Genomic DNA, 19,026 nt, shown 5'->3' with positions numbered 1-19,026 from the left:
AATATAGCTATACCAGCTTTCTTTAGGCTGCTTTTTGCTAAGTACATTTTTCATACAGTTATTTTCAACTCTTCATGTGTTCATATGATTTATATAGCTGGATTATGTATTTTTAAAACCAATCTGGCAATCTTTGTCTTTGTAACTGGAAAGTTTAGTTTATTTAGTGTCATTTTATGATTGTTGATTTATTTGGATTTGTTTCTACCATAGTTAGTGATTTGTCCCATCTTTCTTTATTCTTTCTTTTGTATCTTCTTTTGGATGGTTGTGGTGTTTTTGTTTTTTACATTTCCTCCCCCTCTAGAAATTGTATCCTCTATTTCTACTCTTTCAGAATGGTGGGTTTTACCATTCTAAATCTACATCTTTTAGATGGTTGCTGCATAACTCCTAGCATGCATATTTACCTTAAATTCTAGTGTTATTCACACTCTGCTGTCCTTTAGTCCAGTCACATAACCCCCAACCATGTGTTATTGTCTAATATTAAAGTTTTATCCTTTAAAACACACGTACACACATAAGACATTATTATTTTAAAAAACTTCCCCCCAAATTAAATTAATTTTATTTACTTACCATTCTTTCTAGCATTTCAAGTCTTCTTTAAAGGATCATCTTCCTTCTTCCAAAAACACGTCTTCTAAAAAACACAACTTGTAAAAAGTTCCTTTAGTGAGTATTTGTTGCTAATAAATTCTTTCAGTTTTTAAGTGTCTTTATTTTTCTGTTAATCTTAAAAGATAATTTTGCTAGATATGTAATTCTATTTTGATTGTATTTACTCCCAACATGTTATTCTACTGTTTTCTGTAGTTTCTAGTGAGAAAACACCTGTTGGTATAGTTGTTTTTCCTTTGTAAGTAATCTGTCTTTACTTTCTGGCTACTTTTAAAGTCCTCTTATTCTTCAGTTTAAGTGTAATGTATCATGGTGTGGGCTTAATTTTACTTAATTGACTTGAGATTTTTTATGTTTCCTGAATCTGAAAATGGATATCTTTTATCAGTTCTAAAAAATGCTTAGCAGTTAGCTCATCATCTATCACCTCTCCCCATTCTCTTTATTAACTTCTTTGGGAGATTCAATTAAATGTATTTTAGACCTTACTATTCTATTTTCTATATCTCTTAACTCCTTTTTTATACATTTCATTTTTATCTATCTTTGCTGCAGAGTCTTCTAGTTTCTTGTAATTTCCTTTAGATCTTTCAGGTTGCTAATTCTCACCTCACCTGTGTCTTACCTGCTCTTTAACTTATTCATCGAATTTCTTTTTTACAGCTTTCTTGACGTATTATTTACATAGAATATACCGCACATATTTAAAGTGTACAATTTGACAAGTCTTGACATATGTACGTGTGTATATGTCCGTGAAATCATTACTACAATCAAGATAATAAGCATATCTGTCACCCACCCCCCACATGTTCTCCTACTTCTTTGTAGTCCTTTCCTCTTCTTCCTGCCCACCTTCCCACATTCCCAGGAAACCTCTGATATTTTCTGTCATCATAGATTAGTATGTATTTTCTACAATTTTATATAGTAAAATCAACTCTTTAAACCACTTAAAACATAGTTCTCAAGTTGGTGTATCTTGTATGACATAGGAAGTATAATTAGGGCCTCAGAGGTGTGAAGGCTGACTTTGTGGTTTAGAGTCCTCAGGGGATGATGTCCTTGCTGTTTTCCCTTTGCAGGGTGCATTACTTTCTAGTTCACCTTCACTACAGGTGTAGCCTTAGGCAGCTCTGGATTTACCTAGGATCTCTGAAACAGCTTCCTATCTTACAGAGGCCTTGGTTCTATCCTCCGTTCCCTGTAAGTCATTAAAACCACAGCTCTGTTTCCCTGCGGACCTGCGGATGCTCTCAGGTGACTGCTACCCTTAGTAGTCCCTTAAACACTCAAGGTTTGTGCTCCCATCCTGCCTTTAGCCGCTGACAATTACATCTATCTTCTTAAAAGCTCAGTCATATATTTGAAAATTTTTTTAACATTTTATTTAGGTGTTTTGTTTTTATAGTAGGGGGAATTTTTAAAAGGCTATTTAGTCCACCTTATTGCTGAGGTGGAATTCAGTTTAATATCATCTTCGAACTTAGGAGCAACATCCTTTTTGTGTTCCTTCTGGTAGTTCTCAAACTAACTCACTCGAGTGCTTGCCAGGCTACATCACAATCTCCTGGGGCTTTCGTTTAAAAATTTGTGTTTCTGTGGTCTCACTTCAAACCTGTGGAATTAGAATCGCCCTCTGGGTGTGAAGCCTAGGAATCTGACGTTTTAAAGTCTTAAAGCCTCTTAGGGGTTCAGATCCTTAACCAGGATTACACTCCTATACTTCGAATAGTGCAGGGTCCTCAGGAAAATCCTTTATGTCCTTAGATTATCAATGGTATTGTTTTCTTCAAACAAAAACATTTTTATACTAGTATACATTTCATTTTCTGGACATACTTCCACATTGTCTATACAGCTTTAAGTTTTGTTAATGAAGAATTCAATGAGGAATTCAAATTTCAGACCCATTTTCCTTTATAGTCTTTGTTGACCACAACCGTCCGCTGCAATGTATATTCCTGAGGAGCTGAGTGACAGGCAAGAAAGCATCTTCTTTGGCACATCCCTTTGAATAAAACCTGGGCATCTGCTGGCCCCTCACTGAAACACGAAGAGTGATTTTGACTGTTGAAACCATGGTCCAGAAGCCTGTGGCACTGGCCCTCTGCAGGCTGCAGCTGCCCCAGCTTTCATGGCCATCCCTGCTCCGCGCAGTTTTCTGCCTCATTCATCACGCTAGTGCTGTCATGTGAGGTGATTGGTTGCATATTATATTTAGCAGCAAACCTTTCTCTGATTTATAATATGCAAATATTATTCATCAGATGCTGGCTGTGCAGCTGTTGCCTTTTTTGAGGCCCCAGCCGATTTTACATGACTGAAGATATCTTGGTGTAGAAGATTAAAATGGAATCTTGACTTATCACGCTACAGAAGCCCGCTCAATCCATTGTTTTGTTATATGCTGTGTACTATATGAAACCCATGAGGAAATGGAGGTCATTTTAATTAGGCCAGTAGATCCTGATCCTGCATTTTTTAGTTAAAATTTAAATTTTGAGTAAAGGGTTAGTTGATTCTTTATATTGCCTGTCATCTCAACACAAGAGCCTCTATTATGAAGAGATCATAAAGATTTGGTATCATGGGAATGCTGTTTAATATCACTCTGTGAGCAGTTAGATTTAACAATATTAATTTGCCTTAGTATAAAGAGGTTTTAGGGACTTCTTTGTATATGTGTATTTGTGTTTTAAAATTTTTAAATCACATGGTACCAACCCCTTTAAGGGGTTGTCATAAGAAAAGATAGTCATAAGATAGTCATAAGAAAAGTAATTACTTTTACATCATATCAGGTTTTAGTGGTTTTGCAAAGTTCCTTTCCCCTGGTAGCTACTGAGTCATTGAGAGCATTATCCCAGGGAAAGAAAAGAGAAAAATATCGGTTAAGTGCACAGCAATAGGTGTTTAACAAATACTTGTCAATTGATTACCTGTTGCCGTTTTGCTTAATACTAATTTCTTCCACCAGGGAGTAAAAAAAACCTTGGAACTGCAGTTAGAGTTGACCCATGAACAATATGGATTTGAACTTTGTCGGTCCACTTATATGTGGATTTTTTTCCACACAGCACTACATGATGCAGTTGGTTGAATCCGCGGATGCGGAGAGCCAGCTATGGAACTTGAGCATCTGTGGATTTTGGTATCCACAGTGGGTCCTGGAACCAATCCCATGTGGACACCAAGAGATAACTGCATTTCTTTTTCCTTCCTCCCTCTCTTTCTCTCCTCTCTCTCTCCCTCCCTTGCTTTATTCCTTTTATTTATTTCTTTAGATATTTATTGAGTGCCTTTTATAGAACTTTTCTAGGAACTGAGAATATATCAGTGAATTAAGTCCTTGCCTTCATGGTTTTTACTTCTAAGTGTAAAAGAGAAAAAAACAAAAAGCCAAACACAGACCAGCATATATAGGCATTTATAGATCATAGAAAATATTTTGGATTTTATTCCAAGTGTGATAGGTAGCTATTGGCTGGTTGAGAAAAGAAAATGACAGGATCTGATTTATTTATATATATATATTTATATTTCAGATCTAGAGCGTATATGATTTGCTGACATATGGTTACAGAAAGTGAGAAAGAATGGGGTCAGGGATGACACCTTAGTTTTTGGCCTGAGTAAGCCAGTTAACGTAGGGGCCATTTACTGAGATGGGAAGGGTTTGGAGAAAAGCAGGTTTGGAGTGGAAGGTTGGAGAATTAAGAGGACATGTAATGTTAAGAGACCTATTAGACACCCACATAGAGATGTCACCCATGTAGTTGGAAATACAAGTTTGGAGTCACAAGAAGAAGTCAGGGTAGGCATATATGTGTGGAGTCAGTAGTCTGTAGATGATGATTAAAGCTATGGGAGGGAGAGAATGAGATACCCAGAGACCGAGCAGATGGTGAAGTTGACGTGCCCTAAGTCTGAGGAGCAGACTCTTCACCATCTGCTCTCAGACTTAGGGCACGTCAACATCAAGAAGTCAAGAAGAGGAGATCCTACAAAGGAACCCAAGAAAGAGAGAAAAGAGCATTTCATGAAGAACGGAATGCTCAACTATATTAATTGTTAGTGAGAGGTGAGGTAAGATGAGGATGAAGAATTAACTACTGGATTTAACAAAGTAGAGGTGGTCTTTGGTGTCAGTAGAGTGATGGAAACCAAAATGTGATTTGAGTCAGTTCAAGGGAGGATGGAACTAAGGAAGTGGTGACAGTTGTATTGGGGATGACTCTGTTGTGGAGTCTCGCTGCTGATGGGAGCAGAGCAAAGGAGAAGTAGCTGGAGAGCGATAGGAGGTCAAAGGAAATTTTTGTCATTTTTGTTTTTTGTTTGTTTAATAAAGTTCATCCTTTGTTTAAAAAAAAATAGGAGGCAGGGTATATGGATACAGATGCTGGTAGCCTGGTAGACCTGATGGTAAGAGGATAAAGTTCCCATGATTGCTTCTGTTTTATGCTTAGGGAAATAAGACACAAAATCATGAGCTGAGAGTGAGAGTGAGCGGAGAAGGGGAAAAACACACATTTTAAGTTCTAGAAGCAATGAGAAGGTATGAAATAATTATTTTGAAGAGTATGTTGCCTGTTATTCCAGGTCTTTTTAGACTCTGAGATGGCAGTGTAATCTCAGGAATACCAAGTATTTGTATGGATGTTCTGGTAAAAGGAATCAGAATAGGAATATTTCAGGCTGAAAATCATTAATTATAAACAGAATGCCTGGCCCCTGTGATTCGTTCAGGGAATAAAAAGTAATTTAATAATTACTTTAATAATTTAATTTAATAAGTTTAATTTAATAATAATTAAATAATTAAATTATTTATTTAATAATTTAATAAAATTATTAAATTATTAATTAATAATTAAATAATTAAATTTAATTATTAATTTAATAATTTAATTAAATAATTAAATTTAATTTAATAATAATTTAATTTAATAAGTTCCAACTTAAAACATTTTTGAACAGCTAATATATTTACCTGGTTCAAAATGCAAAAGGAATAAATGTGTAAGCAATGAAGAGTTTCCTTTTCTTGCCCCCCTACCATCTTGGCCCTCCTTTGCCTGGAGTCTGTCAATAATAACACTTTCTTGTATCTCCTTCCAGAGATATTTTACTGATCCATTTTTTTAAAGCTAAATCTATGCTAGGACTTTAAAAATAATCCTTTCTTCAATCAAGTAAATACTTAAAAAATTATACTAATATTTCTCTATCCTCTTTTAATTTATATAAAAATAATTTCAAAAAAGAGCAAGAAAGAGCATCTGTTTTAATACTGACTTCATAATGTTGACAGCCATCTGGCAGGAGTTGTATCTGTTAGATTTTTCTTAAGAAATATGTATATTTAACAAGGTTCTTTTTTCTTCTTTGTCTTCACAGCTGATCTGGCATCTTTAATGGATAAAACATATGAGAGAAAGCTTCCTGTTAGTTCTTTAACAATATCACGGGTAAGAAAACTTAAATATAAAGAAAGAGAAAGAAGGCAAGAAAGCTACTTTATATATATGAGGCTCTGTAAATAAAGACTATCTTTCATAGGATATATTTTCCCAGAGTATGGTATGTTTTTGTAGTTGCTAATAGATATTTTATGATGAAGTAGCAAATTTCTTTGACTAAAATAAAAGGTAATAAGTTTATCAGACTCCAGTGTCAGTGATTACTGTTGTGTATCTGGTTTATTTTAATTTTTCCAGGATTTGGTATCATGATTTTTTTTTTAAGTTGATATACCCTTCAAAGTGATAGTATTTACTTGTTAATGTTGGAAGTAATTTTGGTAGTTGAGAAAGTCTATAAGAGAATGGATATTAATGTTAATGTTAAACTGCTACAGAGCAATGGATGGGAGAATAATATTAGGCTAGGAGTCAGGAATTGGACTTGAGAGTAACCATTACTGATCACCTTCTATGCCAGCTGTTGTTCTAGTTTCTTAACTTACATTATCTTGCTCTTCTCATAGCGGCCGTATGAGGTAAGCATTGTTATCTCCATTTTGCATGTAAGACTCAGAATGCTTGATGACTTTCCCAAGTTCACACAGTTCATAGGTGGAAAAATTGGGCTTCAAACCCAGATCTCTGTGACATTGAAGTTCTTTTCTGTTGCCTCCCTTAAATAGATCTTATCTTGTCTTAATGAATTTGCTTTATGACATTGGTCAAGTGGGCCCCTCTCAATTTCCTCATATTCAGTATGGGGACAGTAGTATTTTCCTCATAGGGCTGATGTGACGCTAAATTGAGATCTTAGATGTGAAAACTCTTTGTAGAAATTAATGGCACCATAAAATTCAAGAGAATTAAATCTAGGAGAAGAAAAGTAGAGAAACCATCATCCTTTTTAGTCTGAGTCCTTTCTTTCTGCTCCTTGATATTTTCCTTTTAGTAGGGGAACCATTTAGCTAGGTTATAACCTAAATTTTATAGACTTATCATTTTCATATTGGAGGGGAACTGAAAGACCACTGGTTCATCCCTTACATGATGTATAAAATCTCTGTATGCCATAATGCCTGGTGTTTGTTTAGGCAGCACTTCAGAGTTTAAAGAGCTTTCATGTACACTTGCTCGTTGGAGCCTCGTCCTCTTCAGTGCAGGTGCCTTTATTCTGTTTATGCACATGGAGCAACTAAGTTCCAGAGGGGCTGTGCCATCTGTTTATGCCACACAGCATGCAGTCAGGAGAGCTAGTTCTCAACTTCAGGTCCTGTGTTGGAACCATATTTTATCTGCCCCTTAATGAGATTTGTAAATCAAGTCCATAAGTCCTAAAAAGGGGGAGATCCATTAAGTCCCCCCCTCTTTACTTTTCTCTCCTTCTTCCCGAGGTTTTAATTATATTCACTACATCCATTATCTCCTACTTCACCCTTTTTGCCTCTGAGTCTTTACTTTAGAGTAGAATTCCTCCTTAGAAGAGGCTTTTCTGTTTGTTTCTCTGGTTTAGAGTTGAGCACACTGAAGGAGTTTGTGGTTCGAGGGGAGACTTTGCTGGTAGAAGAATCACAGGTTGACTGGTCTGTAGCAGAACCAAATCAGATAGGAAAAATGGTTATAAGGCTGAGTTCTCTAAATTTAGACTTTTCCTCTCTTGGGCCATGTTTTTTTCAGCCATCAGAGTCTTCATCCTTTCAACTATGTGTTCCCATGTATTTGGAGTTTGGAACATAGAGAAAATATCAGGGTTTAAAGTTAATGGGAAATACCAGTGACTAATTATAAATATACTAAGAGGAGCTCTCTCTTGTTCTGAGCAAGGTTAACGTTTAGTTTTTAAACAGTTTTTCTAACCAAGGTTGTTCTACATACAGAAAAAGAGAGGCCATTGTAGATTATTTGTTGGCATTAACATAGAGTGGTTTTGAGGATGGAGCCACACTACATGAACACTGTTCTAATAAAATGCGTGTTTTATTTTTAAGGTCAGTGTGTGACTTAGGCTCAATATATGGCATAATTTATATTCAACCAAAGCTTTCTTTTTTTGTCTTTTAGTTTGTGGACAACATTTCATCTCGAGAAGAGATAGACCATGCAGAGTATTACCTGTACAAGTAAGTTTTCCATTTCATTTGACTATATATTCTCTTGTTTCACATCCTTTTTTAACACAAAAGGTGGTAAGTACCGTATATAATGTTCAGCTCCTTGCTTTTTTTTTTTTTTCTTTGCGGTATGCGGGCCTCTCACCTCTGTGGCCTCTCCCGTTGCGGAGCACAGGCTCCGGACGCGCAGGCTTAGCGGCCATGGCTCACAGGCCCAGCCGCTCCGCGGCATGTGGGATCTTCCCGGACCGGGGCACGAACCTGTGCCCCTGCATCGGCAGGCGGACTCTCAACCACTGCGCCACCAGGGAAGCCCCCAACTCCTTGCTTTTTAAGTTTGTGCTTTGGAGATCTTTCCATATCAGTGTATAGAGAGATTAGACATTTTTTATAACTGTCACATTCCATACTATGAATATATTAGTTAAACCAGTTGCCTATTGTAGGGCCTTTAGGTTGTTTGTGCTCTCTTTTTGTATGATGCACAATGCAATAATTAATAGTCTTTTACATAGGTAATTTTGCACATAGTTCTCATAAGTATGTATATTTAATACATATGTAAATGTAATAATACACATGTATATATATATATATATATATATATATATATATATATATACATATTTAATTTCAATAGCTGTTGCCAAATTGCTTTCCATTGGGAAATTTACATTCCCGCCAGCAGTGTATGAAAGAGGCCTGTTTCTACAGCTTGGCCAACAGAGGTATTTTCACACTTCTGGATTTTTGTTAGTCTGATAGGAGAAAAAAATATATGTCTGTTTATCTTTTTCCTCCCTTTTTTATTTAGGTGGAAATGCACTCTTTAAGTACTATTCAGCTCCTATTTTCAATTAACACTTTTTCTACATTACTACCTTTACTTCATTCTTTCTCACAACTGGGAACAATCCCACTGACCTACAGCTACACTCTCCGCTGTGTACAAAGAAGTATGTTCAGTACAGCACCGTCTATAGCAGTAAAAACTGGAATAACCTAAAGTTCATTAAATAAAGGATTGATCAAATAAATTATGATTTATTCTTATAGTTGACTTTTCATCTATCAAATACCTGTCAAAATGATACCTTACAACTAACTTTTTTTTTTTTTACAACTTTTTATTGTGATTCATTATTGTGATTTTAAAAATCAGATTTATGATTTGTTCCAATTCCTAGGCTGCAAAAAAAGACTCAGGCTGAAATTTAAAATGTTTCCAGTAAACATTGTATTAGAATTTCCCATTCGATCTTTGGTTTTTTAAAAAATATTTATTTATTTATTTAGTTGCAGCAGGTGAGCTCCTTAGTTGCGGCTGGTGGACTCCTTAATTGCGGCTTGCCAGCTCCTTAGCTGCTGCAGGCAGGCTCTTTAGTTGTGATTCACCAGCTCCTTAGTTGTGCACGTGAGCTCCTTAGTTGCGGCATGCGAACTCTTAGTTGCGGCAAGCATGTGGGATCTAGTTCCCTGACCAGGGATCGAACCCGGGCCCCCTGCCCTGGGAGCGTGGAGTCTTATCCACTGTGCCACTAGGGAAGTCCCTTAACTTTGTTTTGATCAAGAGAGTTTTCAGTTATTTACATCTGGGTATATTTTTTTTTAAAGCTTTCTTTATATTAGGGAAAACATATCCAATTTTCTTGCAGTGATATTACAAACTAGTAATAAGGCTTCTTTTTTTTCTTCCTGAATTGGGTAGATTCTACCACCGTTTTGGTGTTTTCTGTTTAAATACAAATCTCAAGTAGATAAGATTCCAAACCTTAAAAAAAAAATTATTTTAAATCTAAGATTGTCTTTAACAGTGTCTGAAGTTTAAATTCTAGGTGCTGAAATCATAATTGCAAGTGCCCTCCTACCCTTCATTAAGATAAACATAAATGGATTCCTTGATGGGAGCAAGCCCTGCCTTCCTTTAGTGGTTCTTTGGCACTGTAAGGCTCCTTTGGTAGTTATTTTTGCCAGTGGTGAAAGGTGTATTTGGGCTGGCACCTTTGTTTGCTTTGTTCATGGGAAAATGCAGAAAATCGTTCCAATTTATAAATAGGAACTATTTTTTAGAATTCCATCCTGTAGGACACAGTGCTATAGTCTTAGAAGAAATATGTCCCAAATTTACTTGTAGCTCTGTAGCATATAATTGATTTCAGCAATTCAATATTCAGCATGTATTTACTGAGCACCCATTGTGTGCCCAGAATTTGTCCAAGGTGCTGGACATATAGTGGTGAATAAGTTAGACACTCTCCCTGTCTTTACGCATTAAAGTTTAACTGAGAAATTTTAAGTCCTACAGAAAGACATTCTGTGATTAATTCTTCATATCATGTCCAGTTTTGTGAGGCCTGGAGTCTTATTGAAAGCTTCATAAAATCTCCCTGTTTTTATATAGGTCATATAGAAGACTCTTGTCCATCTTAAATCTGAGGCGTTGTTTAATTTGACATTCCCCATCCTTTGCTTAATCAAAACTAGTGTTCTAACCATGACTTATCACTGTTTTATTTCCGTTTTTCTCCTCCCATTGCCAAGAAAATTAGCTCTCTTTTTCTGAGATTTATTTTTTTTTAAGAAAGAAGTGTTTTTATGACTTCATGAGATTACTGTTGTATGTGTGTGAGACCAAATACAGCACAGTAAAGCTGCATCAGGTGTAGATGATGGAGGCTGGCTAGTATTCGTTCATCAGCTAAGCATCAACTCCTGCTTTCCAGACTTAGAGGATATACAAAACATAGTAATGCCTTAGCAGAATTGCAGGTTAAGTTATGAACTCTTGGGGTTTCCCTGCTTTAATTGAAATCAAGAATGTTAATCCTGAGGACACCGAGGGCCTCTGGGATTTCCACCAGTTAGGTCTTCAGCATTCATGGTTGCAATGCCTAACATTTCCACATACTTTAGACATCTCGGGGTAAACTTACAATCACAGGTGTAAGATATGGAAATATAGGAGCAATTCATTAATCCTGCAACTAATAGCTTCTTGCTGGCCTGCCTGGAGAATTTCTCATTCCCCAGGCAGTACTGTCTTTGAGGGGAAGGCCCACAACAGGACTTCGGCTGCCACCTCTGTCAGTGGCACAAATCTTTCCCTGCCTCAGTCTGTAGAGACCAGCCTCTGCAAGCAGAATGTAATCGCCGCATCCTCTCATCTTCTAGTGATCAGATCTCCCCAGTGATTATGTAAAGGCTGTTAGAGCCGAAGAAGTTTGGAAACCTGGGGTGATCAGTGGAGAGCTAGTTGAGCACCTGCCGTTGAGTCAGATGAACAAGTAAGCAGTTCAGGGTGCTTCTGGCACATGCCAGTGTGTTATCCTCCTCTCATTCCAGGAAAGACTCTCAGCCTTTGAATCTCCTGAAGTACACAGGTTTAAAAGTTTGGGGGCATCAACATTAAAGAGTCCCAGGGATGTTTTAAGGAGAGTTAAAGAGAGGCTGCTATTTAGATAGCAGGAGGGAGAACAAATGCTCAACCATGCTTCTTTGGGCTCTGGGCTCCTCTCTGGGGGCCCACAACCTTTTGGTCAACTTCTGCCCTGCTACTTACAAATAAAAAATGGAAAAACCAAGGAAAGGGAAATGATGCTTTAAACAAAAGAATAATGTGAACTAAAGATGATTAAGTCACTTAATACCAGGAACGATACAGGTTGACAATAAAGAAATTTTTTTTAAAAAAACCTGATAATACTCTACAACAAACCAAGAGTAAAAGTGATTACAACAGTAAAAAGGCTAAATTGAAGTAAAATAAACAAAATATGAAAGCTAAGAAATAAGAGAGCAAAGCCTGCTAAGAACTGTTGTGCTGTAACAAAATAAAACATGATTAAAATAAGAGAATAAAAGAAACAAATAAAAAATAAAGCAAGATAAGAAGGACGTGAGCCAGGGACTTCATAAACTGTGTATAGATATGGCTGGGAGGTTAGGAAAATAGGCACAGGCATGCTCTTGCAGGGATACTCTCAGCAGGCTGAATAATAAATCACTTTATGAGTGGTTTGCAAACTGTCTTCCAAGAAGCCCTCGAGCTGGTTCCTCACAGGGGCCTCCGGTGCGTGGCTTGGAGAGGAATACGATGTGAGGGAGAGGCCAGACAGTCCTGCCACCAGCCCTCTGCTTCTGCTTCAGCCAGAAAAGCTGTGCCTCCAGCTTCTTTATATATCGGGGTGGTGGAGAGAATTCAAGGGATTCTGTGAACTTAGATGAGAATAAAATTACATTTTTATTTTCACTCACCTCTCAGTATTTAGCATTGCCTTCAATTGTGAATATAGGCAACAGATCACAGTACTGTTAGCAGCATCTGTGTCTTTCTCGCCAATAAAAATCATTGATTTTTTTTTATATCTCATTATATTTGTTGCAGCTATCTTGACAAATTATGCTCATCACTGCTTAGAAATTGCATTTATAATTAAACTACTGCTGGCTAGTTTTGTTTCGTACATTAATGGAGAAGCACATGTGACCATCTCAAAGATTTTTTGATGTTTTGATAATTCTATTTCACTATAATTGGTCTCCTTCGTTATCCTGTGCATTTAAAACATCATTCGAGAAGGTGCCATCAGACTGCCCGCGAGTTCATGCCACAAAAAAATGTTATAAACCTCACTGTGAAGGCCTTTTGCTTAGGCTTATTCCTGCTTCTTACCCCAGGCTTTTTGAAGTTTTCTAGTTCTTTGTTTTTCTTCTTACAAAGAAGGCTTTCTTTTATTTTAGATTAGACCTTATAGAGTAAGACAGGCATATGGTTGATATGTGTTCTGTTATCCAAATGAGAACTTAGATACAGCCAGTCTCTTGTCTCCCTACTGGAGCAGGAAGAGGTTTGGTGAAAAGTGAGATTTGGACAGACCCTGAGATGCTGTCCATCAGGAGACTAGCGCTGGGACGGTGTTGGGTGGGAACACCGCTGCTCGATTTTGGTATCATCACCCCCCTCCGCACTCCAGCCCCGGGTTGGCAAGGGGAGAAGCCACGGTGTTCCCCCTGCAGTAACAGCAGAGGTTTGGTGGCACAGAAGATAAAGGTAAGAGCACAGCACAGCTAATGGCAGCTAAGAGGAAGAGGCTGCTCAGTGATTGGTGAGCATGAAAAGTTGACAGCTGATTCATGCTTAACATTTGTTAAAAAGAGTTTTATACGTCCCACTTTAGTTTTAAAAGGAATTGAGCAACCAATTTTTTTTTCCTTGCCAAAGGATTGATTTCTGCTTCTTACCCACATGCCCTCTCATTGGCTTTTGAAGAAAAAAGATTTCTTACCTTTGCCTTACTATCAATTTATAGTGTTGCTAAGAATCCAGTTTGCATCTTGATTTTACTGACACAGAGACTAAGGCATGGAGATTAACTGAGCAGACCCAACATAGAGTGTGTGTGTGTAAGCCACTGCCTGTCCTGCGCTGAGAAAGGAAGTCATGAGGGTGAATGTGAACAGTGGAACAGTACTAGAAAGACCAAGACAGTGCTTTCCCAGTGCAAGGTAATACCGATAAGGATTTCAGATGGGGCTACAATTTATTTTTAAGAAAATTGAGGCAGAAGGAATTCCACGGAAAGTACAGTCTAGAGTGTGGTAAAGCAGGAGGAAATTAAAATTAAGGGATAATGGGGCTTCCCTGGTGGCGCAATGAGAGTCCGCCTGCCGATGTAGGGGATGCGGGTTCGTGCCCCGGTCCGGGAGGATCCCACATGCTGCGAAGTGGCTGGGCCCGTGAGCCATGGCCGCTGGGCCTGCGCGTCCGGAGCCTGTGCTCCGCAACGGGAGAGGCCGCGACAGTGAGAGGCCCGCATACTGCAAAAAAAAAAAAAAAAATGAAAAAAATAATAAATTAAATTCAATTAAGGGATAAGAGGAAATCCCTTATATTTCTCATAGTCTGTGGGTTGTTGTTGTCTGTATCCTAAGAACCATGCATGATCTTAGCTTTTTCTCCATAATAGATCTCTTTTTGTGATCTGTCCGCTTGAGGTCAATGTTATTGTATAGTGAGTTTATCTAGAATTTTCATTTATTATTTTTTGGAGAGCGTGTCTTTTCTGGACCACCTAGTCAGTAGTTCTGAGCTCAGGACTCTGCAGATTGATGTGTGCTGCCCACATGCAGACACGTGAGCCCTGAGGCAGGCTCTGTGTCTCCCTTTCAGGAGATAAAACTGCATGTCATCAGTGAAATTGTGGCATGAGTAAAAGCTGTTACTTTCATGGTTTATAACAAGCTTTAACAGTGGCTGTATTAGTATTTGATTACTGCATTAATAGAATGCAAACCCAAGCCATAAAAATTCCTTCTTCACTGAGGATGTTTGCAAATTGCATTTTTAAAGGCTTATTTAGACTTTCAAATAACTTTGGGACCGTGGCAGTTAAGAGATGCATGAAATTAAACTTTCCTTTTACTGTTAGAGCGTCAATAATTTGAACTGATAATTTAATCTGCAACCTAAATGGTCATTCCTAAGGATAAGTGATAGACATTTCTAATGTCTGTATAACATATTCTCTCTATTTTAAGAATATACATTCTTTACAAGGTAGCCTTTTGGTTGTTAGCAAAAATGTGGGGAATGCTGAATTACTTGTCACACAATAAGAAAAAATTGTTGCAGAGCTCCATGAGAAGGTCTGTTTTTCTCAGAATACAGCTCTCTGTGTTGCCATGGAGAGTGGCGTGCCACCCACTAATGAGAGGAAGTTAAGGATGTGTGGCAGGCTGTGTGTTGCCAACAGAGTCATCCACACTGTACCTTGGCCTCAGGCATCTTTCATCCGTGGTTTAACCGACCTGGCAGATACCAAGTGTCCCTGGTTGGAGACGGATGGCGGGTCAGGAACAGCTGGGGCGAGGCAGATGGCAGCCTGCACGTCTCCAGGTCCCGGGTTGGCAGCCAGCCTTAAAAAGGAAGGACCAAAATAGCTTCATTTTTCAATAAGCAAAAATAACCACATGGTTCCTTAGAAGGTGAGTGCATTACCCCAGGCCTATGTTATAAGAATCCATTTCTGCCTGTAGGAAGAGGGGCAAGTGGGAGTTTACTAGGAGGGAGCACTGTTCATGAGTTTAAGCAGTGATCATTTTTCTTTGAGGGCATAGAGATTGTGTTTTACAGCACTAAAATGAAATTTAAAATTTTTCTGTTAGCATACTGCCAAGTCTCATTATGTTTGAACATTATTAAGGAAAGAGCAAAGAGCCCAAGGGGGGCGGTAACTGAGTCTTAAAGCATTTTTTAGAAAAACACTTTCATACTTTAATATTGCCAAGTGCTTTATTTAGTTCTTATTTGCTAATCCTTACCACAGGCCTGGGAGAGGGGTACTGTTAATGGCTCTGCATGAGAGGATAGCAGATTGTCACGAACATCGTCCACGCCTTGCCAAAGACCCATGGAGCCTCCACTCCTTCTGACTTTGCACTTCTCTCCCGCTGGTGTTGTTATTTCAACCTGGAGCCTGGTCATAGGAGGAGTGTAGGGGTAACATTCAAGGGTGTTTTCTTGGCTATGGTTCTAACATTCCACCCAACTTGCCCAGAGTGATCTCACACCTTAGATGCTCTCGTATTCCTCTGGCATAATGAATGGGTCCCTGAAGGCCCTTATCCTCGGAGGCCAAAGCAGTTCATGCTGCTACAGACATCTATTTATAAGTCTTTGTAGAGGCGTAAGCTTTCATTTCTTCGGGGTAAATATCTAGCAGTGGAATGGCTGGAACATATAGTAGGTATACATTCCAGAATGGTTATACTCACTGTGGTTTTAATTTGTATTTGCCTAATAATTAATGATGTTGAGCATCTTTTCATGTGCTTATTTTCCAGCCATATAACTCCTTGGTAAAGTATCTGTTTAAATCTTCTGCCCTTTTTTCTTTTATTGAGTTGCTTGTTTTCTTATTATTGAGTTTTGAGAACTTTTTCTCTCGTAATCTTCTTTATCTTTTTATTCACTTAACAGTGTTTTTCAAAGAGCAGTTTTTATTTTTGATGGAAGTCCAGTTTGTTAATTTTTTCTTTTATGAATCATGCCTTTGGTGTCAACTGAGAAATCTTTGCTTAACCCGACACCACAAAGATTTTTCTCCTATGTTTTGTTTCAGAAGTTTTATAGTTTTAGGTTTCACAGTTAGGTCTATGATCCATTTTAAGTTATTTTTTTTAATATGGTATGAGGTAAGGGTCCAAGTTAAATTTCTGGTGTTAAGAATACCTAGTCGTATCAGCACCATTTGCTGAAAAGACTTTTCTTTCTGCACTGAATTACCTTTGAATCTTTGTTGAAAACCAGTTGTTTATAGACAAGTGAGTCTCTTTCTGAACTGTTTTGTTCCATTGATCTCTGTTCCATTGCCTCTCTTGATGCCAGTACTACACTATCTTTATGGCTGTAGTTTTATAATAAATCTTAAAATTAGGTAGTGTGAGTCTTCCAACTTTGTTGTTCTTTTCCAAAGTCGTTTTACCTAGTCTGGGTCCTTTGCGTTCCATATCAATTTTAGAATCACTTTGTGTGTATGTACGCACATACATGCATACATATATTATTAATAATAGAGAAAGTAGGAGCAAGATCAATTCCAGAAATATGTATTGAGTATCTAGTATATATTTAGAAATAAGATGGTAAGAAGGATCTTATAGGATATGAAGGGATATTGATTATTTGAAAGTCAGTAATCATTCTTTTTCCATTGAAGACAAATTTAAACTGTCCTGACAGAATTTCAGATTCAAGTCTGTAAGACAAATGATTCTCAGTTCTGTGTAAAAGGGAATTTCCAAAGCCAATAGAAGGTTTAAGAGAAGTATTTTTTAATTTACCAGAACTGTGGTGTGTTCAAAGGAAGGATATGAATCACTACAATCAAAAAGATTATAGGGCTTCCCTGGTGGCGCAATGGTTGAGAGTCAGCCTGCCGATGCAGGGAACACGGGTTCGTGCCCCAGTCCGGGAAGATCCCACATGCCGCGGAGCAGCTGGGCCCGTGAGCCATGGCCGCTGAGCCTGCGCGTCCGGAGCCTGTGCTCCGTCCGCAATGGGAGAGGCCGCAACAGTGAGAGGCCTGCGTACCGCAAAAAAAAAAAAAAAAAAAAAAAAAGATTATAAATTGGCTGGGGATAACTAGATACGTGAAACAATTCAACATCAACAGAAATCTTCGATATAATAAATAGGTAAATTGATGATATGTAACAAAATGTGTGTGTCTGAGAAAACATGCTTTGGGCAGGCTGGAAGAGGGGTTGATGTCATGATCAGCAAACATTCATAAAAGAGGCAGAACTTGAGACAGCCTTGAAGATTGGATGAGTAGAAGAAGTGGGAGTGAGTGTTCAAGATGCAGCAAGCAGTATGGGGGGGTTAATAGAGTGAGGTGAGATCTGACCTTATGGGGATTGACGGGCCTACTAGGGAGTCGTGGGAAATAAGGTGGGCAGATTACAGAGGGAATAGAAAGCTGGTAGCATCATGCGTTGCTAGTAGATATATATATATATATATATATATATATATATATATATATAGTGGTACAACTTCTGTAGAGAGAACTTTGGCAACATCTGTCAAAATTATGAATGCATATACCCTTTGACCCAATAATTTCACCTCTAGGAACTTCTGACGCACAGCATACATGTGAAATAATATCCATTACAAAAAGATTATGTCCGTCAAGGCCTGCAGATATTAGTTATTAAAAAAAATTTTTTTAAAGATCCTTAAGATTGTTAGTCATCAGTAGATTCTTGAGAAATGTATATCATAAACTTGTTACAGGAAGGTTAATAGAGTAAGTTTTGGATTGAAAGAGGTAAGTGTGGGAGGGAAATTTATTATCTATACTTAAGGTGATAAAAGGCCCGTCCTGTGGTGGAAATGAAGAAAGAAATATTTTGCACATAGGAAGGAAAAATCAATCAACAGGATTAGTGACAGGTTGAATATAAAGCTAGAAAACAAGGAAGGTCAAAAATGAACTGAAAATTGAACCTCAGTTAATGAGGCTGGTCTACTTTAATAGAAGTATTGAATTGGAAGCAGATTTAGAAGACAGCAAGGCAGTGTGTTTTTCTTGCCTTTTCATTGTACGTATACATATTTCTAAGTTTGCTGCATCACGTCTTATGCCTACAGACCACATTTGGATTGTTTGAGAGGAACTGGCCACAGAGCTTTGGAGAAAGAACAACTGCCAAAACATACTTACATTAGGGTCTACCTGGTGTCCTGGTACAAGTTGGGAACTTTTAGACTAGGTGATCTCTGAAGCCCTGAAGTCCTGCTAACTTTCAGAATCTGAAATTAAGACCTAGGAAGACTAAGCAATTTCCAAGTGACAAGTCCAAGCTCTAGTTGTGGATGAAGGCCTGACTTGAAGTTCAGAGGGTCATCAGCTAGACCAGTGTGTCTCTTTGTGCCAGTTCTTTTTCCTGAGGCAGTCTAGGTAGTAAACCAGCATACTCAGTGAATATTTAAATACCTCCTAACCAAGTGACATGAAATTAATTAAACCATAGAAAAACCTAGCAAATACAGAGGTTCACCAGTTGAAAATACATAGTCATGGGGGAAAAAAAAAAGAGCCAAAAAGACTCTGAAGGAATCAGGATGGGAGGAAAGAGTCAGGTGACCTGTGTTTTCAGGACCGGTTTAGTTTCCACTTTGATCTGTAAATTGGAACCAGTTAATGAACTCTCTGGACATCAGCTTCCTAGACAAGCAGCTGATCTTGGATGCCTCTCAAGGCACCTTACATATCTGAAATCTGTTTCTCAGTCTCACTGATATAGAAGCTAGACTTTATCAC

General features: G+C 37.9%; 1 protein-coding gene across 1 annotated transcript in view; it reads left to right on the top strand.

Annotated features, from left to right (window-relative positions):
- The window catches only part of MRPS27 (mitochondrial ribosomal protein S27), an 89,264-nt gene that overhangs the window by 12,775 nt on the left and 57,463 nt on the right, over positions 1-19,026 (top strand). Inside the window, exons 3-4 of the mRNA XM_065873652.1 lie at positions 6,025-6,095; positions 8,148-8,206. Of these exons, the coding sequence (XP_065729724.1) occupies positions 6,025-6,095; positions 8,148-8,206 (130 nt within the window). The remainder of the gene's footprint in view (positions 1-6,024; positions 6,096-8,147; positions 8,207-19,026) is intronic.

This window comes from Phocoena phocoena, chromosome 3, assembly GCF_963924675.1.
Source record: "Phocoena phocoena chromosome 3, mPhoPho1.1, whole genome shotgun sequence".
NCBI lineage: Eukaryota > Metazoa > Chordata > Mammalia > Artiodactyla > Phocoenidae > Phocoena > Phocoena phocoena.
The sequence above is the reverse complement of the archived record's forward strand: the minus strand, read 5'-3'. Positions and strand labels throughout refer to the sequence as shown.